The sequence below is a fragment of the Orcinus orca genome, chromosome 21 (genome assembly GCF_937001465.1).
Source record: "Orcinus orca chromosome 21, mOrcOrc1.1, whole genome shotgun sequence".
Classification (NCBI taxonomy): Eukaryota; Metazoa; Chordata; class Mammalia; order Artiodactyla; family Delphinidae; genus Orcinus; species Orcinus orca.
In genome coordinates, this window is record NC_064579.1 from 7,752,463 (window position 1) to 7,775,589 (window position 23,127).

Genomic DNA, 23,127 nt, shown 5'->3' on the forward strand with positions numbered 1-23,127 from the left:
GGGAGGGGAGAAAAAAAAGGAAAGAGGTATTTACTGATTGCCTACTATGTGCAAGCCACTTGTGAGTTGTGTTGTGAGTTGAGTACCAAGAGACTGGCGGGGACCCTCCCCGGCTGCCCCATCGTGAGGCAACAGTAGGGCTGATCTAGTCTCCACCCCTCAATCTACTCTTCTGATACAGGAGGGATACAGAGAATTTGCATTGCAAGGAAATGATGAACCATAGGAAGAACTCATCAACGTATCTCTAAAGCACTTGAAAATCCGGAGTATAAGAAGAAAATGTCAGCATTTGAATTTCTATTAACTTTAAATGCTTCAAAAATAAATCCCAGGGCTCTTCTATTGTGGAAGGGAGTGCCTTTACTTCAATAGCTGGGAATTTCATTTATACAATACCTGAGATATTCAGCAAATAGTCATGTTTGTTTTGGGTGGATTTCATATGCCAGGAGAGGAGGTGCCGACAGCAGGTCTGGGGAAGATGCGGGGGGGTGGATGTTGGGTTTGCGAAGAGTGGGAAGCAGAAGTTGCCCACCTCATTTCGTTTCAAATATAAACACAATGGAAGAAAACAAACAACTTTTTAAATTATTTTGAAAAGAGATCGAAAATGTCACTGACTATCTCCAGAAGTCCAATTCTGGATGAAAGAGAAACAGGCATCTGCCTTCACCTGTCAAAGGGGTGAGGCAGGAGAGAACGCTATAATGGATAACCCCCAAAGTCCTTTCCGTTCTAAACATTGAAAGCTTTAATGAAATGCACCTCCCTCTACCTCTTTGCTTTCTGTCCTCTCTATCCATTCCTGGCCTTTGGGTTGGTCTTACCATAAACCACCACTGTGGCTGACAGGCTCCTCCTCTTGGCTACGATGTTGGCCGCCATGCATGTATAATTTCCGGAGTCCGAGAGCCGCGCCTGCCGGATGATGAGGTTGTGGTCTGCCCTGGTGTCAATGTTCTCATCTTGTTCAGAGTCAATGGGCTCCTCGTTTTTCAGCCATTCCACCTATCAGAAGACAGCAATGTTCATAAGTCATTAAAAAAAAAGAACTTTCCTGGAGTTGGAAGATGAGCAGTTAGGGCATATGGGAGAGAGCTGTACCTAACATTCAGAGTAGCAACAATGATTTTTAAAAATCTTTATTCCATATCCCATCCTTTTTGGTATTCTTAGGACATGAACACTCAAGCTAATATACTGGAGGCCGGAAGAGAACGTAAATATCCTATTGACTTTGACCTATTTTCTAAAAATGCAGTGGGAGAGAGGAAAGACTGTAATTAGGTCATTTCATTATATTTCATTGTGTTACAACTCTGACGACGACGATGATGATATTTTAATAACTGGCCCAAAATGGAGCTCAGAAAAATCAACACATATATGTAGATTTTGTAATTTGTGCGGAGAGGATATTATGTTGTCAGACAGGGTTTGAAGTCAATATGTTTTCATTTAAACACATTTTAACAAAGGTGTGATGGTGTCTAAAGGCCAGTGTAACACAGATTTGGGTAATCATAGGCACATAAATGAAACTCAGATCTCAATATTCCCTGCTTTTGGGGATATGTTTCTTTGGTGATCATTTATGTTACTACTTCAGTGATTCAGCAGACATTTAGGTCGGACCAGGCACCCCAGACACCTAAGCCTCAGTGTCCCTTCCAAAGGAGCTCACTTTTCACATCCTCTGAGCGTAGGCTAGTCCCATCTTTGGTTTGTTTTCTCTAGCTTGCTCCTAGAGAACCTATTTCCCTCTTTCCATCTCCACCCTAATCCTATCCTTGGTCCAAAGTTCTCTTCCCTTGGACACCTGAGGAAGACCCAGATGAGACCTTCTACTCCCTGGATTCTCATCCTCCCCACAGCTGGGCTGCACCATCCCTACATCTCTTATTTCATCAAGCAGACCAGTCTTCCCAGACCTAACTGCCTTCCTTCCCCATTTTGTCCTTTGCTACCACATCTAAACAACGTCTCCACTCTCTCATGCCATCTCAGTAGCACCAGACGCAGCTCTTGTTTGACAATAACCATTTAGCTCTAGTTATCAGTATGTGTTATACACAGGAATTTAACAGACACATCAAAACGGTAATTCAGGGCTTCCCTGGTGGCACAGTGGTTGAGAGTCCGCCTGCCGATGCAGAGGACACGGGTTCGTGCCCCGGTCCGGGAGGATCCCACATGCCGCGGAGCGGCTGGGCCCGTGAGCCATGGCCGCTGAGCCTGTGCTCCGCAACGGGAGAGGCCACAGCGGTGAGAAGCCCGCGTACCGCAAAAAAAAAACAACCAAAAAAATGGTAATTCAACACAAAAAGCAACGGCAATGACTACAACAAAAAGACACCACATGGAAGCACATGCATCTGGGTTCTTTTCACCATACCCTCCCTGCCCACCACTAGCGTAGATAATTGAAAGTTGGCTTTAGTTGGCTCGTTTCATGTTTGTATCTAAAGACTTCTAATTTGTTGCCAATCATCAAGTAACGTCTGTTAGACAGCAATTTGGTCTAATAAATATTTCTAGCTTCTATAAAAAGGGATTTATTGGGGACTTCCCTGGTGGTGTAGTGGTTAACAATCTGCCTGCGAATGCAGGAGACACAGGTTCGAGCCCTGGTCTGGGAAGATCCCACATGCTGCGGAGCAACTAAGCCCGTGCGCCACAACTCCTGAGCCTGCACTCTAGAGCCCACAAGCCACAACTACTGAGCCTGCGTGCCGCAACTACTGAAGCCCGCACGCCTAGAGCCCAAGCTCTACAACAAGAGAAGCCACTGCAATGAGAAGCCCACACACCGCAACGAAGAGTAGCCCCCGCTTACCACAGCTAGAGAAAGCCTGAGTGCAGCAACGAAGGCTGAAAACAACCAAAAATAAATTAAAAAAAAATTTTTTTTAAAAAAGGGATTTATTTATCAGAAGAAAACCTATAACGATCCTTCAATATTTATCCCAAGTACCATCCCATTAATGAGAGTATAGAATACCAAAAGTCATCAGCCATCCAAAATGTAACCTAGATGATCTGAGGTCGATTTTTAGAAGAGAAAATGATGCCAAAATAGCCAAAAGAGGTCTGAGAATTGCTGTAAAACATGAAGAAGAGCTGAAAAAGCAACATGGCACAGGACCGCGAAGTAAGGAAGCAAGCCTGGCTACCCACCCCAGGAGCTCCTCAAGGCATCACCACGTGCCAGCCTGGTGGGTTAAGAACTAGTGATGACCCAGAGCCCAAAAGCACTGCTCTGTTTAACAAAGCAGGACAGTGGAGCCAATTTTAAAACACATCTGACCACCGGCCCATGACAAAATATCCTTCACTCCCCACTAACACTGCATATTTTCCAACCACTCATTTATTCATCTGACAAATATTCCAACCTTTACTGAACATTGGAGGTCGTCCTGAGAGTTGAGTAAAGTCAGATAAACAAAACCAGCATAGCCTCTTTTTTCATGGATCTTACTTTTAATGGACAAGATGGAAACAAAGAAGTTAAATCCACATCACCACCAGAAAATAAGAGCTGTCACCAATATTTGGGATGAAATACTGTAAAGCCAATAGGATTGGATTTTTTTTTTTTTTTTTTTTTTTTTTTTTGCGGTATGCGGGCCTCTCACTGTTGTGGCCTCTCCCGTTGCGGAGCACAGGCTCCGGATGCACAGGCTCAGCGGCCATGGCTCACGGGCCCAGCCGCTCCACAGCATGTGGGATCTTCCCGGACCAGGGCACGAACTCGTGTCCCCGGCATCGGCAGGCGGACTCGCAACCACTGCACCACCAGGGAAGCCCAGGATTGGATTTTTTAAACCACCATCACTGTTGTGTCACTGGAAGGAACAAATTGGTCAGCTTAAAGTAAGTCTGAGGAGCTTTAGTTCCACTCCACTCTCCTCCTGGTCCAGAAATTCTGAGTGTAAATTGCCTGACTTTCTGATTGTAATTTCCTATCCTTGTTACTTCTAGCACCTACAAAGCCGTTCTCTCCTGTCTCCACCTCAAGTCATCTTCTTTTTCCATACTTTCCCCCAAAACAGCTGGTCAGGAAGTCGGGAAAGTCTGGCCATGGTCCATAAGTAAATAATTCCTAGTGAGGAAATAACCAGAAAGAGCCCTGGGGGCAGTGACCCTGGAAACAGAAAAGGAGTCCCAGCAGCTGGAAATCAAAGAAAGCTTTCCTAAACAAATCTTGGCCCAGAGAAAATTAAAGCCACAATCATCAAGTAGAGGTCTGGTTTCAAATTGAAAACTTATACAAAAATACATCATACACAAAATTAAGTGGGCAACAAACTAGGAAGATATTTGCCAGAAATTTGATATATAAAACAATAATAGGGCTTCCCTGGTGGCACAGTGGTTGGAGAGTCCGCCTGCCGATGCAGGGGACACGGGTGCGTGCCCCGGTCCAGGAAGATCCCACATGCCGCGGAGCGGCTGGGCCCGTGAGCCATGGACGCTGAGCCTGCGCATCCGGAGCCTGTGCTCCGCAACGGGAGAGGCCACAGCAGTGAGAGGTCCGAATACGGCAAAAAAACAAACAATAATATGATGATGATCTGAGGGATACTGATCTGAATCACTCAAGCTCTCGTATCAGTTGATGATAAAATGCCATCCCAGATAAGACAGAGAAAACACATGCTAATTAAACAATCGAATATTCTATACCACTAATAAAAAAATTGAACAATAATAAAGGACATTTTTCTACCCAAAGAGCAAAGATTAAAGTTACACAAGCATACACAGACACACACATACATATAGTATTATTATTATTATTTTTTTTGCTGAACTTAAAGAGCATGGGGCATTTCTGTTATTGCTGCTCTAAGATCAGCTCCTTTCTGGGACGACACTAGTAGCCTCTTAACTACCTGGTCTGTCTGGTGCTTCCATTCCTGCCTCTACAGTCGATTCTCCACAAAGGGATCAGGTAGTATCACTTTCTGGGTCCAAATCGTTCAACAGCCTTGAACCCCACTAAGAACAAAACTGCACATCCTTACCGTGGCTAACAAAGCCCATCTTGGTCTGGCCCAGAGTTAATTCCCCACCTTAGATTCCCTAAGTAACCTCTGCACAGTCTACTCCAGCCCTACTGGTCTCCTTCCTGTTCGAGAAAACTCAAAGCCAGTTCCAACCTCAGGACCTTAACACCTGCTGATCCCTCCACCCGGAAGGCCTTTCCTGCAAGTATCCCTACGGTTCAACCCTACTTTTCATTCAGGTCTCTAATCAAATATTTCCTCCTTGGAGAGGTCTTGTCTAACAATCCTTTCTAGTATAGCAAGGCTCCTTCACTCCCGGTGTCCTGCTTTAATTTTCTTCCTAATATTATCTCCATCTAATAGGCTTAAAGATAGTAAAAGGCTTCTGTTCTTGTAAATGTGATCCCAGGAATTTACCAAAGGAAATTATTAGGGCTACAAACAAGGATTTAAACAAAATAAACTATTTTTTGTAGCAAGAAAGAATGAAAGAAAAAGAAAAGTATGCCAAAGCTACAGGCCAAATAACAGATCTTTGTTTAAATAAATGATTCAGTAATAAAATATAATATTATATAGCACTAAAAGTCTTGATTTCCACTAGTGAAAGCACTGAAAATGCTCATAATATATGGAAGTCAAAATGCAAAACTATGTTCATTGTTATCATAAATTTGTAAAAGCAACAACAAAAAGAAATCACAAACTTACATACACTTAAAAAATGGTTGGAAGAAAATGCAATATGTTTGCAGAGGTTTTTAAGAGAAGACTTGGGGTAACTGTTGTTTTTCTTCTTGGTGGTTAACTGTGGAACATTCAAGGAAGAAGTATTTAGTAATCGGAAAAAATCACTTTAGCTTAAAAAAACTCCTTTACTTATGTAGCACAGTGGTATTCAAATTTATATTTAACCATAGACTGTTTCCTCAATTTAAAGCTTATGTGATCATAGGATATATACGATATGTATCATATGATATCGCTTATATATGGAATGTAAAAAATGATACAAATGAACTTATATACAAAGCAGAAATAGACTTACAGACACAGAAAACAGACTTATGTTTACCAAAGGGGAAAGGGTGGGAGAGCAATAAATTAGGAGTTTGGGATTAACAGATACACACTACTATATATATAAAATAGATAACTAACAAGGACCCACTGTATAGCACAGGGAACTCTACTCAATATTTTGTAATAACCTATAAGGGAAAAGAATCTAAAAAAGAATATATCTATATATCTGAATCACTTTGCTGTATACCTGAAACTAACACAACATTATAAATCAACTATACTTCAATGAATAAATTAAATAAATAAATAAAAATAAAGCTTTTCAGAAAGCCCCAAGTGAAAAACAGATAAATAAGGAAAGCTCTTACAACAGGTGCAGAAGTGAGGGTACTGGAGTTACAGAAATGAGGGGCCCTAAGCTGCGATGGCCCACACCCAGGGCCACTGTCTGTAAAATTCCAGGAGAGGTAATTCACATCCTTCCCTGTCTATGTCAATCATGCCCAATGGAGATGTTCAGCGCACCTGTACCATCATATAAGTTGACCGTGCCATACAATCTACCGCCACCCACCTACATGTGTACTATGAACACGTACAACGGTCTGCTACTTGGTCTCCCCAGATCACAGCTTGAAAACCATCAATACAGGATGAATGAGGTATCCCAGGTACATACACATTCTGGTCTCCTTGGTGTTCACGCTGTCATGACTCAGGTCCATCAACCCAATTATGTCTATAAACAATCGGCACATTAGGAGACACCTAACTGCGGGGCTGTTTTTTTATTTGTAAACTAATAGTTTATCCATTTAACTGATGGCAGGATCTTTATGAGAAAATCAGTTTGGTATTTTCTGGGCTTATAAAAGTGACAAATTGCTCTTCGATTTATGCTTTTGTCACTTAGAGAAATGTTAAAACATTTTTGATGAGCTAAGTGCTCCTAATGTAGAATAGTTTAATAAACAATAGAAAAAAAGCATTCCTACAGCAGCAGTTGCAAACTCGAATGTTCCTAGGGGCCAGGGAGGTAACGTAAACTACTGAAGTGGAGCTGGGGGCAAACATCCACGTGCGTTGCTTGCACACTAAAGACAAGGGGCTATTCTTCGTGCCCACGCAGGAATGAGCTCACGTTCATTTTTCTTAAAAAATGTTACTTGCTTTCTCCTTTTGTTTCCCCACTTTAGATAGAGACACGAGTATTTTTGAAAATTAATGATTGTGTAAGGAAAAATGACCGTGAACTCATTTTTGCTTTAAAATTTCTGTTGCTTGTAACGTATCACAGTGGTCTTCACATTTACGGAGTATGCAGCTTCAGTATCAGGATGTAAGGCGACCTGGTGCTGATAATGACAAAAACGTAGATTCCATGGTTTGTGCAAATAAATATGCAGTCACCAGTTGGGTTCACACTACTGTGACTAGTGTAAGCAGATCCTTCCACCTTTCTTGAAAAGCCACGGCTGTGTATTTTCATGCACTATTTCTTGATTCTAACGTGATGGCTCATACATCACAAAATATATTGTGAGGGTCAAACAAAACATATCCGTGAACTCCCTCTTCTCTAGATACTCCAACACACCAGCTTTCTGGCCCTTTGTGAGCGTTATCACAAAGAGAAGCTCAATGTCCTTCACTGAAGTTAATTCCTTTCCGTAAGTCCGCTTCCCCCATCATCCTAGAATGTTCCGGTTCATATGTACCAGGGCGCATTCTCAATGCTTTCTCATGTCAAGCACCTAAGAATTTTTGAACTTATATACAGTATCCTACAAGTATCATAAGGGCATGAATACTGAGTTCCGAAATGATTTTATAAGAGGTTGTCAACACAGGAAAGCCCCCATTAAGCTCTTAACAAAAGCAATTCACATTTTCAAACTAGCATTATGGGATGATACAGTGATCACCTGAGGCCAAAGGACAATTTTTTTTATCACTGATCCAAATGACCTCATACTAACAGGTCATCTCTTTGACAGAGAAGCTTAACTTTCTGGAATGTCATGGGAGGCATTCACACCCTGAGAGGAAAAGAATTCTTCATCTGGTTTCTACTTATTTAGTTTAGATGGATAATCCCAGTTAGGAGTGTGGGAAGAAACCAGCTACTTAGAGGTAATGAGCTAATGGATTTTCAGGATGCATGAGTTCATTAGCATAGTGTTATGTGCAGATGGTCTGCAATTTGTAGATTTTTCCAGTTTATAAACAAATCTGGAAAAGCAGACCATCAAAGACAATTAGATTTCATGCCCAGCAGCAGGGTCCTGATCAGTCATTCTGGTTAGCTGGGGACAGAAGGTATGTAATTGACGACCCTGTAGATTTCCTCAACAATAGGCAGCATGGTGTAATTGGATGGGAGGCAGCCTCCTCTGGAAGAGCGATGCTTCATGGGAGATTATCTTATCTGAGACATGGGTTACATTTGAAAATCTCTGCATGAGTCCTGACATTTCGCTTCTTCTGACCTTTTGTCAAAGACGTCCTGTGCAGGTATACACATAAACTCTACACCTAAAGGTTTATTTCCATCAGACACATGTCAGGTTCTAATGCTCCTGTTCTTGCTCTTAATATTCCATAAGAGCATGAGAAGGTGAGTGCTGTTATTAATCATTTAGGAATGTAAAAGCTAGATGAGAAAGAGAAAGCCACTTTAATAGGCCAGCTCTCTTCCCATACAGGATCCCAAGCCTGTTGTCTTTTGAATTCTAGATAGTATCAAGCTGGAACTCTCTCTCCCCCCCTATCCCACAGAAAATGCTAATGGGGGCCATTTGTTGGTATCATCTAACAAGTGTTCTTATCTCCCCCACCCCCAATTCCAGTCCTCTTGGGATTTGCTAGATGAAATATAAAATTGAGTTGCTCATATATATTAAAGATGTAACCTCAGATTTCTGACTTTAGAAGCTTTTCAATTCATCTACTCATTGCTTGGGGTCAGTTTTTTCTTGCACAACTCAGTGGGAGCTCCTTAAGAACAAAAACAGTATTTTAAAATGGTCCCGTATCTTGCACAGAACCTTCTTCTGAGGATATGCAATGACACCTGTTGAATAAATTTTTTAGCCCAAATTGATATACCTGCAAGTTTAGAGACTGGTGTGATATACATACACACATACAATACAACTTCAAACTGCATTTTAGGGGTTGGACCAAGGGAGGGGATACTATTCTTTGCTTTAAATTCCAGGATCAAAGCATCGATATGATCTAGAAGAGAGACATTTTTAGCGGAGTTGTTCTTAACTATAATCTGGGAACCACTAATATTTCATAATGGCTAAAAAGGGTCTCATGTTGAATTTCATGTATTTGCTCAAGATATGAGCTATGTACGAGTAATAAATGCTTTTTCTCCTCACTACAACTAAGAATGGCTTGGGAAGGCAACCTTGTCTGATAGGACAGGGTGGAGAGACAGGGCTACACAAAGGTGTACAAGAGAGGTCGAGCTAGGGAAACACTGGAAAGTCACCATTCACAAGGTGGTCATTCCCTACAGAACCTCTCAAACTTTTTTGTAAAGTTACCACCTTACCAAATAACAAGTGTGATTGGATTTCTGCGGGAAAACAAGAGAAGGCTGTAGCATGCATTCTAGCTGTTGGGGACTAACCAGAGATGGTACACAAGGACACAGGGGTGGGTAGGAGGGGACCAGGCAGAAGCAAAGATGGGGCTCCATAGGACCCTGGGGAAGCCCCTGACTTCCACACCCTAGGACATTAGTCTAACCAATGTTTCTTATTTACTTAAAGCCACATCATGAATTTTGATCAAATGAGTATTTCCCAGCCTAAAAAATGAGACCTAGCATTTCTTGTATACTCACTATGGGCCAAGTACTCTTTTAAACACTGTACATCAGTTAATTAATTTCACTCTTAAAATGTCTCTATGAGGTCGACACCATTTTCATTACCCCCATTTTGCAAATAAAAAAACAAAGATGTTAAGTACTTTGCCAAAGTCATATATTATATATAGTTAATGGTAGAGCCAGAATTTGAATCCAAGTTTCAACTCCAAGTCTTGCTTTTTTTTTTTTTTTGGCCAAACATCACGGCATGTGGGATCTTAGTTCCCTGACCAGCGATGGAACCCGCACCCCCTGCCTTGGAAGCGCAGAGTCTTAACCACTGGACCGCCAGGGAAGTTCCTCTAAGTCTTGCTTTTAACCACTGTGTTCAGTCATCCGTATCATTTGCCAGATTTGGGTGGAATGACCCTGTGCCATTTGCAAAATTACATTAAACATAATTTTGAAAACGTATTTGGGGATTTTACAATCATTCCTAAGGACGGGGTGCAAAAAATATCTTGACAAAAGCAACATTGTTGAATAAGTATATTGTCTCCCAGAGGGTTGATTGAAAGGCCAGCTCTCATTTGAATGCACACATTTTGGTTATATTATATTAGCGTGTCAGCATGTTCAGAATGTGACCAGAACTATTTTAACATCAAAAAATTATTCAAACTTAATATCTGTCCCTGTATAGCTCATTCGAAGTTATGGTAGCCCTCACCAAGTTATCTGGTGTTTGATTTTGCTTTTGAGCAATGGGCAGAAATGAATGGAACAAGTAGTCCCTGAAATCTTGGTGATGACAGCCTGTAGTCTTAAAATACTAAATACTCAAGAAGGCCAATTGTATCTAAGTCTATTGGGTGACTTACAGGAAATCATTTGCCTTCCTGAGAAAAGGGATAGGTGTTTCTGGCCTTTTACCTGGTTGGGCATGGATGTGATTGTGAAGCTAGGGCGGGCATCTTGTGACCACGAAGAAAAGGCAAAGGAACCCACAGAGATACTGATCACTGTCTTTCCACTCTCAAACGAACGCACTGCTATACAATACTTTATCTCATTTGATCCTCACAACAACCCCAAGACAGGCAAAGAAAATCTTATCCTTCCCATTTTACAGATTACATGATCCACCTAAGGTGACATACTCGGAAAACGGTAGAACTAGAACCGGTAGCGTTCAAATCATTTTCCTGCCACAAAACATCAGCCATTTTCTTGTCTCTTACTGACCCCACGAAGGGCCGGCCGCTCCTTAACCTTTCCCATGATTCGGCTCGGCATTCTAAAGCAAGTCTTAACTGGGACTTAACTATCGCAATAGAGGGACATGCCTCTACTCAGAACGGAGCCAATTACCTTCTCATGTTAGTTTAGGCCATCACTTGTTTTGCTACTTTCAGATTAGATGTCATCTGTCCTCTCTGCTCTCCTTGATAATATTTCCTTCAAGTTACTTATAACACTACTCTCGTGTTTCTGCTTTTGTCTTCCTTTTCTTTCCAGACCGGACAGCTTGACTTCAAAGCCACCTATACTGCGGGTGTGGCCATTTAGCTCCACTTATCTGATAATGCATCACAAAAGGAAGCAGAAATTCAGCTTAATTGTGAAGCCACAGCTGCAGAACCAGGCACACGAGAGAAACCTAATGATCACAGACAGAATCACACTCACTGATGCTGAATGAAACGACAGACAACTTCCTTTGTAGAAGCCTGAATCCCGATTACGGAACTTTATGTTCTGACACTGTATGCCTCTTGTCAGATCAGCGTTGTCCTTTGACTTCCCCATTTCAGTTATGAAAGCCAGGTGCAGCCTCATTTTTTTGTTTGTTTTAATTCATTTTGACAGGTAAATGGTCTCGGAAAGTAAACACCCTGATCAACTGTTTACTGAAACTGTAACATTGTCATGAGTGAAAAATGAGACACGTTTACATTAACGTAAAGCATTTACAAGAATGATGATGAGAGGGAAAAGACAACACTGAACAGATGAAGCATAAATATAAAAAAGGGGAGAGATTTGCAATCAAAAGATGATCCGTAAGGGAGGGTGCCTGCCACCATCAATTTTTCAGCTGTGCTTTCCCTAGTGCAATGGATCTTCCTCTTTGCTAATTCTACCTTTGCTCATTCCCATCTGCTACGGGAAAAGGAATGCTGGATTTTGAATATTTGATAGAGCAACCCCTAGGAGATGTTTCCAAAGCTTCCCAGGCTTTGAATTGGATTGGATATCCCAAGGAGTGACCTAAAGCATAGTATCTTGTGCCTCTTCATTTTAAGGGATTATTTTAGGATGGGAAGAACTCTTTAACAACATTACAAAGAGCTGGCTTTCAGAGAGACTCAAAATAGTTTCTGCATTCACATTTCCTCCCGTAATTGCTGGTATGTAAATCAGGTTTTAAAGTGGTAGTGAGGGGATATTAATTAACAGTTCCCTTTTTCTGTTCCTTACAACCAGGTAACATATACTCAAGTGTTGAGAAAATAGCCATCTTAGTAAGGATTAAAGACTCAAAATGTTCATATTATAACTGGTTTTAAAAGCTGGTATCCTGAGTTACATTCGATAAAGAAATGCAAACATACCACTGACACGTGCATACACGCAAACCATTGGAGAAACCAGATCTGTTCAGAATAAAAATGTTTCTATCAGCTACATTGAAAGGCTAATCATGTAATGATCTACAAAGGAAATGCAGGGACAGATATGCATGAGCTCAGCTTCCATATATTGGGTGGCTGAGAATGAATTAGCATAATCGTAAATTTGTTCCAATTACAGAAGGCAATTATCAGAGCCCAGCTTACAGCATTTTCAAAATGAAATCAGCAAAGTGCATCTACAGCCCAGGTATATGCCACTGAGTTAATGGTGCTTAAAAAAAAAGGCTCTATGCTCATTCACCTTTCATCCCTTTGATGACCGCATACTCCATGCAAGTCTCCTTTTAGCTGACAGACACACAAAGCCACCAGGAAAGAGGAAAAAATACATGCTGTACAAAAAAAAAAAAAAAAGTCGTGCTTAGTATAATAACTCAAGTGCAAAATAGCCAAATTCAAACTCTGAAGTCTTGTATGGACGATTTCTCTAGATCAGTGCTTCAGAGAGTGCTTTTATATTTTAGACAGTAATTCACATCACCCCTTGTGTTCTCTCCAAAATGTTGATTAGGAATAAAACTGTGAGTAAGCCTGTCATTACCTGCTCCAAACAAAAGTTCTTTGTGCAAAAATGTAATGCTGCTGTTTTGCAAAGGTAAGCCCACCACTATTCCTGTTGTTTTCATGTTGCTCTCCTGTTATAAATAGAACCTGCTGCCTTGTTAATTAATCATTGCCAACCTGGAAGGAGTACAGGAGAGTCAAACATATTTTGTACAGAAGGCAACAGATTTAGTCTCCTAATTTTAAAGCTGAAAAGGCAATTCAATTTAATCAGTTAAGATTATGCTTATATATACTAGAATGTGCCCAGCACTTAGGAAGACACACACTAGAGAGGAATATTACTCAGCCATAAAAAAGAATGAAATAATGCCATTTGCAGCAACATGGATGGACCTAGAGATTATCATACTAAGTGAAGTCAGATAAAGAAAAATATCATGATATCACTTATTTGTGGAATCTAAAAAAATGATACAAATGAACTTATTTACAAAACAGAAATAGACTCACAGACATAGAAAACAAAGTTACAGTTACCAAAAGGGAAATGGGTGGTGGGAGGGATAAATTAGAAGTTTGGGATTAACAGATACACACTACTATATATAAAATAGATAACCAACAAGGACCTACTGTATAGCACAGGGAACTGTATTCAGTATCTTGTAATAACCTATAATGGAAAAGAATCTACACACACACATGTCCCTGAATCACTCTGTAGTACACCCGAAACTAGCATACCCTTGTAAATCAACTATACTTCAATAAAAAAATTAAAGAAAAAGAGATCGTCAAGAGATTGCAGATTAGTAAGAAAGACAAAGAAGAATTTCTACTGTAACTAAATGCAGTGGGTTTTACTCTTACACAGGACGATAGGCCCGCTGGAGCTGAAGCAGGGGAAGAGGAGGAGAAGGGAAGAGAGGCTGCCACATGCCAGAGGCTACTCTAGGCTCTTTCACCCCTTAAACCACTTGGCGAGGTGGCCATTGTTAACTACGTCTTTACAGTTAGGAAAATAACTAGCACGAAAGAGCTGAAATACTGGAACATGCTCAAAATTCTGCCACCTTAAACAAGCGAGCACACACAAAACCCTTCCTTTCCTTGCATTTCAGGCATCTCTCTTGAATTCTTTAGCAATTACTCCTTATCATTACATTTCAATTGGGCTTCCACCCCATCAACTCACTGAAATTGCTCTTGCTGACGTCACCAAGGTTCCCCATGTTGCTACATTCAGTGCAAACTGTTCTGTATTCTTCTTTGACTCTCAGGGGTAATGAGAACCATTCTTGAATTGTGTCTTCCATTGGTTTTGATGATGCCACGTGTTCTCTCTTTGTAGCCTCAGGTCACCCCTGCTCTGTCTCTGTGTTGGCATCTTCTCTATCCAAACATGAAGTGTTTTTGGGGGGCCCAAGAACATTCCCAAATTATCTTTAGTTCACTGACCTTCTTGAGTTACAGCCTCTTATATTTAGACATCTACTCGGCATTTATTTTTGTAAGCTTCATAGATGCTTCAAGTTCGCCGGGTGGAAGTGGCTTTGGAATTTTTTCTTGCAGAATTCAGAAAGTGATAGATGATTTCCTTACCTATTTGACATTAAAATATATGAATCTCATCATCTGAAAATAGGGATTCACTGAAAAAGATTGGACGGTTGTTGAAATAATAATTTCACATTAAAAAGACGACTCTGGATACGATGTATAGAATATATGGGGCGGGGCGGGGCAGGCAAAGTGAGGAGCAGAAAGATCACTAGGAGGCTGTGACCATAACCCTGGGGAGTGATTGTGGTGGGATGAACTGGAAATTATAATGGGTACACAGGCATACCTTGAATATGTTGAGGGTTTGGTTCCAGACTACCAGAATAAAGCAAATTTCACAATAAAGCAAATGGCACAAATTTTTTGGTTTCCCAGTGCGTGTCAAAGTTATGTTAACATTAGACTGTAGTCTATTAAGTGTGCAACAGCATTATGTCTAAGAAAACAATGTACACACCTTAGTCAAAAAATATTTTATTGTTAAAAAGTGCTAACCATCATCTGATGACACAGGATTTCCACAAACATGCAATTTGCAAAAAGAAAAATGAAACAAAACAAAACACACATTATCTGCAACGAGGTGAAGCTCAATAACATCAGGTATGTCTGTACAATAAAGAGCCTTAACAATAAGTTAAGGGGTAAAATAGAATGAATAGAAATTTGTGGTTGATTTGATAAAATATTTCAAGAGAAGGCAATCAAAATTTGGCACCCATATATCTGACTTGGGTAACTGATATAGAGAACACCAGATAAAAAGGTCATTTTTGGATGGTGTACTTATATTTGCTGACTGAATATCGCCTTGGCCCCTAATATAAAAAGAACATTCTGAAGTCAAAAGAAAGTGAGAAAGAAAAATCAAATAAACATGGCAACTGCAAAATAGGCTAAGTACTCGAATAATTAACTCAGTGATGCCTTTAGTTAAACTTAAGATGTATATAGTAACTGAAATAAGCAACTTCAACCCAGATCTCTCTTCAGCTCCAGACTTACATAGTCAACAACTTTTGGGGCATACTTACTCCAGTCTTCAGGATAATTTGTATCCAAAGCTATAAGCATATATGAAATCATGCAGAAAGATGAAAAAAAAAGTTTAAGATACAACACTGAAGAAAAGTAGCAGAAAAGGGACAAAGAGGCTGCAGAAATACATTGATGACATTGAGGTAAGAGAAGGTAGAAATGTATGTGTCATGGAAGTCGAGAGAGAAAAATATTTTATGGACTTAAAATTACCACTGAAGTAAAAGGTGAGTGTATGTCAAGTCCCAGGCTCCATTTCAACATGAAGCTCCTTCTACAGCATGTTAATAAAAGGACTCCACTTGTCTTTGTTACTTTTAATGTAAATAATAATAATAAACCTACACTGTCCCCCTCTGTTCAGTTTCCTCGATATTCACTGAAACTTCCCCAAAGTTAATTGGCCACTTGAAAAATAAAGTGGTATCTCTAGCTCACTCCTTACAGCAAAACAAACCTCAGGCATATAAAATATTAAAAATACAGTAAATGAAGCCACAAAAGTACCATGAAAAAGTATGGGTGAATATTTTTGTAATTTTACAGTGGAGAAGGATTTCTTGCATGATATAAAAGCCAAAGCCATAAAGACTATTAAAGTGTAAAACTTCAATATACCAAAAAGATGCCATACACATGGATAAACATGAAAAAACGTTTGCAACATATGACAAAGTATTGACAAAGTATTATTATACTAAAATCAAGGGAGATAGTAAATACATTTTGCAACTTATGCAGCATGATGCCCATACAATAGAAATGGATGTTGGTTATTCTGTTCTACCAGAATGTACTGAATGAATACCAGCCTGGTTTCTAATATATAAAGATCATGATAAAATCAACAGAAAACCAGCATTGCAACAGAAAATGAGCTGCGAACTCAAGCAGATTATTTAGAGGAGAAAAATACAAATGGAGGACTAACATATAAAAAGTTTTTCAACTGCTCTAATAATGAATATGAAAATGAGATATTACTGTTAGCCTATGTGGCAAATAGTGAAACTATATAGGTTTGGCAAAAGTGTAAAGAAATAGATGTTTTCAGTGACTTTAGGGTTACAGTAAAAATTAGTACAATTAGTAAATCCTTTTGTGGGACAATGTTGCAATCTTTACCCAAACTGAAAACACTGATATCATCTAATGTAAATTTCCACTGGTTGCAGTTGAATAATCATCAGTAAAAATCCAGAGATATGCACTAAGATGTTAATTACAGCCTTGTTTATAATAATGAAGAACCTGTAAACAACCTAAACGTTCATTAACAGATTAAATCAATTATGCACACTTACTCAGTGGAATACTATGCAACCATCAAAAGAATGATGCAGTTCCATGAGACATAATTGAGTGTTAAAAGCAGATCATAAAACTATATTTTTATTATCTCTAGTGTCTACATTCAAAGACACTCATAACTATCTTGAAGGCAGTTCACCAACTGTTATTTGGGTACTGGAATTTTCAGTGATCAAAATTTTCTTTTTTACAGATTCCTAGATTGATTTAATTTTCAGTATGAGCCATTCACCAAATATATCTGGCCATCTCCTTTACAAGTATGGCTGTACTTCCAGAATCCTTCTGGGTTTGGTGGGGTTATGTGACTAGTTCTGGGCCAATGAGTTGTCAGTAGAAGTGACTTTGTCAGTTCCAGGCCTGAGTATTTAATTTCCTGCATTGAGATGCTCTCGTCTTTTCTCCTTTTCCCTCTGCCACAACAGCTCATAGGGTTTTGAAGAATGGCTACCCCGTTAACCTTGGAACTGCAGTAGGAGTGTCCATGAGCACCCAGCTGAGGCGTGATGGACACATAACGTGACAGAGAAAAAAAATTGTTGTTTTAAAGCCGCTGAGATTTCCAGGTTGTTTGTTAACTTTACCATAATGTACATTACCCTATTTTCTACCATCTATATTATGTTTTTAAGCAGGGGAAAAAAAAGCTATTTTCATTAAACAAACAAATATTTGTCCTCAAAAGGTTTCTAATACTCCTGGTCTCTGAGAGATGAAACAAATTGTCTTAAATTTCATCTTTCTTTTCCTAAACTAATACATTAACTAGAAAAACAATCCATTTCTAGATGGCTAGCAGACTAAGTGACTGTCCCATATCGTATTCTATCTTCACATCTGTCTTTACCCGGCTATTTTAGACAACTCCTTAACTTCTGCATAATCTCACACTGTGCAGATCACAGATAATAAGTCACTGTGTTAAAACGCTAACCTCCAAATCCACGGAGGGAAATTTAAATGAAATTTTTACTTTCACGTGTCATACTTAACTTCAGTTGACTATACAATTTCATTAACAAAACTGAGTTTTTCATTTGTTTTTATTTTTTAAATAACATAAGTAGTTTTACGGATTACAAACATTCCAAGAGGAATCTAAAGAGAAGTGACTTTGTACATCCAACATTTTCTCATTTGGGGATGGTGTTTACGTTTCTCGTTTTAATCAGCCTGGTCAATTAAATTGGACAGTTTCCTATTTATTTTCTATCCAGTTTATCCTCCTTGTCTGTGCATGCTGGTTTTTATGAACTAGCTCAAAGCTGTTGTTTGGTCTTCATAACACTACAGGGAATGTTTAAAAAATAAACTAAATTGCCTTCGTGACTTTTTTTCAAACTTGCTGAAAATGAGATTTTTTAAAAGGTTTTACTCCATAACCCCTTCCTCCCTTTTTAATTTAAATTTTGGTACTAAAATGAGCTTACAATATTCCATTAATATCACTAGGGGAGACACTTGTTTCCTACACAATGTAGAGATTAGCCTGCAATTCTCTCCACTCCTATCTTTCATTGTTCTATCACCTTACAATGCCTGTATATAACATATTTAGCAGTTTATTTGCCTTAAAAAATCCACCTGTCCATCTTACTTATTGCTTCATGGACATATGTTTACCAAAAACCAAAATCACTCTGCAAGCCCTAGTGTACCATAAACTGTGTTGGGAAAGAGGTGGTGATTCTAGATTTATTACCGAACACTTGGAGAGTTGATCCTATTAACACATTCAACAAAGGAAAACCATGATCGAAATTGTCAAAAAAGAAAGTACAACCTACTTGGGAATTAAATATTTGATTATTTATTTTGGGAAAAATAAATGTACATATGTGTATCTTAAATGGGTATACAGTTCATTAAAAAATCAGCTGTAAATTGGTGCAGTCACTATGGAAAACAGTATAGAGGTTCCTCAAAAAACTAAAAATAGAGCTGCCATGTGATCCAGCAATCCCACTCCTGGGCATATATCCAAAACTATAATTCAAAAAGATACATGCACCCCTATGTTCACAACAGCACTATTCACAATAGCCAAGACATGGAAACAACCTAAACGTCCATCAACAGATGAATGGATAAAGAAGATGTGGTACATATATACCATGGAATACTACTCAGCCATAAAAAAGAAAATAATACCATTTGCAGCAACATTGGATGGACCTCGAGATTATCATGCTAAGTGAAGTAAGTCAGACGAAGACAAATATCGTGATACCACTTATACGTGGAATCTAAAATACGGCACAAATGAACTGATCTACAAAGCAGAAACAGACTCACAGACTTAGAGAACAGACTTGCGGTTGCCAACGGGGAGGGGGCTGGGGGAGGGATAGAGTGGGAGTTTGGGGTTAGCAGATGCAAACTATTATATATAGAATGCATAAACAACAAGATCTTATTGTACAGCACAGGGAACACTGTTCAACATCCTATGATAAACCATAATGGAGCGAGTTCCCTGTTGGTCCAGTGGTTAAGAATCCACCTTCCAATGCAGGGGACGTGGGTTCGATCTCTGGTTGGGGAAATAAGATCTCACATGCCGTGGGGCAACTAAGCCCGTGCGCCGCAACTACTGAGCCTGTGCGCTCTAGAGCCTGTGAGCCACAACTAGAGAGCCTGCACACCGCAACTACTGAGCCTGCGTGCTCTAGAGCCCACGTGCCACAATGAAGGGCCTGCGCGCCGCAACAAAAGATCCCGCATGCCGCAACTAAGGCCCGATGCAGCCAAATAAATAAATATTTTTAAAAATCATAATGGAAAGAATATGAAAAAATGCCTATATATGTATAACTGAATAACTTTGCTGTACAGCAGAAATGAATACATGGTAAATCAACTATACTTCAATAAAATAAATTTTAAAAAATCAGCTGAATGTAAGCTGCAGAAGACCAGGAGTCTGCTAGATGGTAAAAGCATACATCACACTTTCTCCACCAATCATTCAAAAATTCTATAATCTACATAAGTATTATCGAGAGCTGGTTCTGTGTAGTATGTCAGCATGGAGTTAATGCTGTATTCTTACTCTGTAAAATGAGAAGGAAAGGTACCTTTCCTCTGCCTCATGGGGATATTGGGAGTTTGAAAGTGAACCTGAACAAAAGGATTTTTGTGGAAGGGTGAGGAAAGAAATTAATGTAATGTGGTCGCAGATTCCAGGAACACATCATCTCACGTGGTTTCACTCAGGATGCAGAGTCAACAGTTCAAAAACATGAGACCAGAACAACTGCAGGTTGAATGTGGGCCCTGCATGCCACTCAGAGAGGCTGAACTTAACCTTCAGGCACTGAGCGGCCACTGACGGATTCTTTTTTCCAATTGTTGCTTTTTAAATTTTAATTTTATTAGAGTATAATTGATTTACAATGTTGTGTTAGTTTCCGGTGTACAGCAAAGTGATTCATACATATACGTATGAATATACGTATGAATATACGTATATGATTCATACATATACGTATATTCATTCTTTTTAAGACTCCTTTCTCTTACAGGTTATCAAAGAATATTGAGTAGAGTTCCCTGTGCTATACAGTAGGTCCTTGTTGGTTATCTACATTATATATAGTAATGTGTGTATGTTCATCCCAAGCTCCTGATTTATCCCCCCTTCCCTACCAGCCACGTGTCCCCTTTGGTAACCATAAGTTTGTTTTCAATATCTGTAAGTCTTTTTCTGTTTTGTAAATAAGTTCATTTGCATCATTGTTTAAAATTAGATTCCACATATGAGTAATATCATAAGATATTGTCTTTGTCTGACTTACTTCACTTAGTATGATCACCTCTAGGTCCATCCACGTTGCTGCGAATGGCATTATTTCCTTCTTTTTTATGGCTACGTGATAGATTTTAATTAAAGGAGTTTTGCTGAAGAAAAATCATTCTGGCATCCATGTGGAAGGTGCCAGGTGACACTGGGGATTAGAAAGTCATTACTCCACTAAGAAAGATGGAAAGTCATTACTCCACTAAGCAGGAGAAATGATGAATAAGGCAGTGACGTAAAGATAGAGAAGACATAAAGCAGAATGAATAGAATTAATAAGCAGCCGTAACTGAAAACGAGAGGAAACGTGAATCAAGGAACCGAGGAAACATGCATAACTCACTGGGAACTCAAGTTCCCAGCTTGGGCAACTGGTACCCTTAAGTAAGACAAGGGGTCCCAGAGTTTCAAGGTCAAGTATCTGTTTTGTACATGTTATCCTTAAGGTGCTGTGGGACGCTTTAAAGAACTGATCACTGACTTAAGCAAATGGACCCATCCAGTGAAACAGACGTCCCCAAAATATGCAACCACCGGTGTCTCTGATTTGAGGATAAAGTACTTTTTTTTTTTTTTTTTTTTTTGGCAGTATACGGGCCTCTCACCATTGTGGCCTCTCCTGCCGCGGAGCACAGGCTCTGGACGTGCAGGCTCAGCGGCCATGGCCCACGGGCCCAGCCGCTCTGCGGCACGTGGGATCTTCCCGGACCGGGGCACGATCCCGCATCCCCTGCACTGGCAGGCGGATTCCCAACCACTGCGCCACCAGGGAAGCCCTAAAGTACATTTTATACCAGGCACTGTTGAGTCCTCATCAATGAAAACAAGGTTTGTTTGTGGGCTTCAGGTTGGTAGTGATGACTTCATAGGTCAAACTATAAAATAACGTTACAATTCTTGAGTGAAGATATATCGCACCCAGATCCAGAATATCAGCGCTCCTTGAAGACAGCAGTCCATCAATCTCTGGACACAAGATAAAACTGGAACCCGTTTAATATAAAAAAGGTCAACAGCTAGCTGGTGGTCACACGTCATTTTCTTAGAGCCTGTTCTTTTCAGTTTATAAATCATCCTCTTGTTAAAAAACTAAAAAGTACAAGGTTCTTTACCCTTTATTTTTCAACCAACCACTTCTCATCTGCATTTTCTAATGTAAGTAGGACACAGCCAAATAACCGCTCCGTACTTCTTTTAATCATTTTACAAAGTACATAGTACCTAGGATTGAAATGAGGGCATTCGACTGGACAATTATCATCAACTTCTTTTCCCCATTTTGAAAAACATCGTCTCCCCCCCATCTCTGTCTCTCTCCCACATCCACACATATTCACCCTCAGCCCTACATACCACCCTCTTGACAGCCACTGCCACCATCACTAGCACCCGAGTGGTCTAGGCAGATACAGATGTGATTCCTGAAAGGGGTACCTTCCTCATTTTCCTGTGGATTTTTAGCTTGTCATGAATATTCACTTTACCTTTAGGCCAAAAGGCTCAAACCACCAAATACACTACAGCTACCACTGCAATTAACAGTACCAGTGTGTCTAGTGTTAAGACCAGCAAGAGTGCAAGCTGACTACATCTGTCTTCAGACTACAATGAACTGGAGTAAGGACAGGATGGCTGTTTGGCCAGGAGGTGCTAAAAAGATCAATCATTTTCTACCAGGCTCCGGCCGTCTAAAGACAAGGAATGTGTCAGCTGTTTTTCCTCCGCCCTGAGCTCTGTATCAGTACACGTCAATTAGCTCAGGCCCATCTATTCATTGATGTATCTGTACACACTGGTTGGTAATAAGTAAATCCCCTTAAGGACACCCGAAAGGAGATGCGTGGTAACAGCCTCTCCTCTTCCAGCAAACTTGTGGCTGCAGACTGACCGTTTATGACTTCTTTTCCTTTTTAGGGCTGTTCTTTTTTAGTCTGGATTTGCTTGTGTGAAAATGTGAGCAGGGGTGTGATAGATTTATAAAGGGAGGGCTTGGGGTAACCTGCTCTGGGTTCCTCCTATCCCCACCTCAGGACCCTGGGGCTATACGACCCTTTCCCTTTCTCTGTATTTATTTTGCTTTAAAGCAAGACTCATCTCTTAAAGGCTCATAATTTTTTACACAAATCACAGACCGAGGGCAGCTGTTCATTTTCTCATCCTCACATCTGCAATCCCTATCAACCTTGGCGGTAATGCAGTATCAACAGAGGGCATCACGTGCTTTAGGAACTACTGCAGGTTCAATAAAGCACAGGGCCTGCCTTCACTCCACCAGGCTACTCTGTAACTCTAACTGCTGGACCACATCTTATTATAGAACCAGATTTCACTTACATCAGTCTA

General features: G+C 40.0%; 1 protein-coding gene across 1 annotated transcript in view; it reads right to left on the reverse strand.

Annotated features, from left to right (window-relative positions):
* UNC5D (unc-5 netrin receptor D) overlaps positions 1-23,127 on the reverse strand; it is a 276,418-nt gene that overhangs the window by 120,194 nt on the left and 133,097 nt on the right. Inside the window, exon 5 of the mRNA XM_049704290.1 lies at positions 831-1,011. Coding sequence (XP_049560247.1) covers positions 831-1,011 — 181 coding nt within the window. The remainder of the gene's footprint in view (positions 1-830; positions 1,012-23,127) is intronic.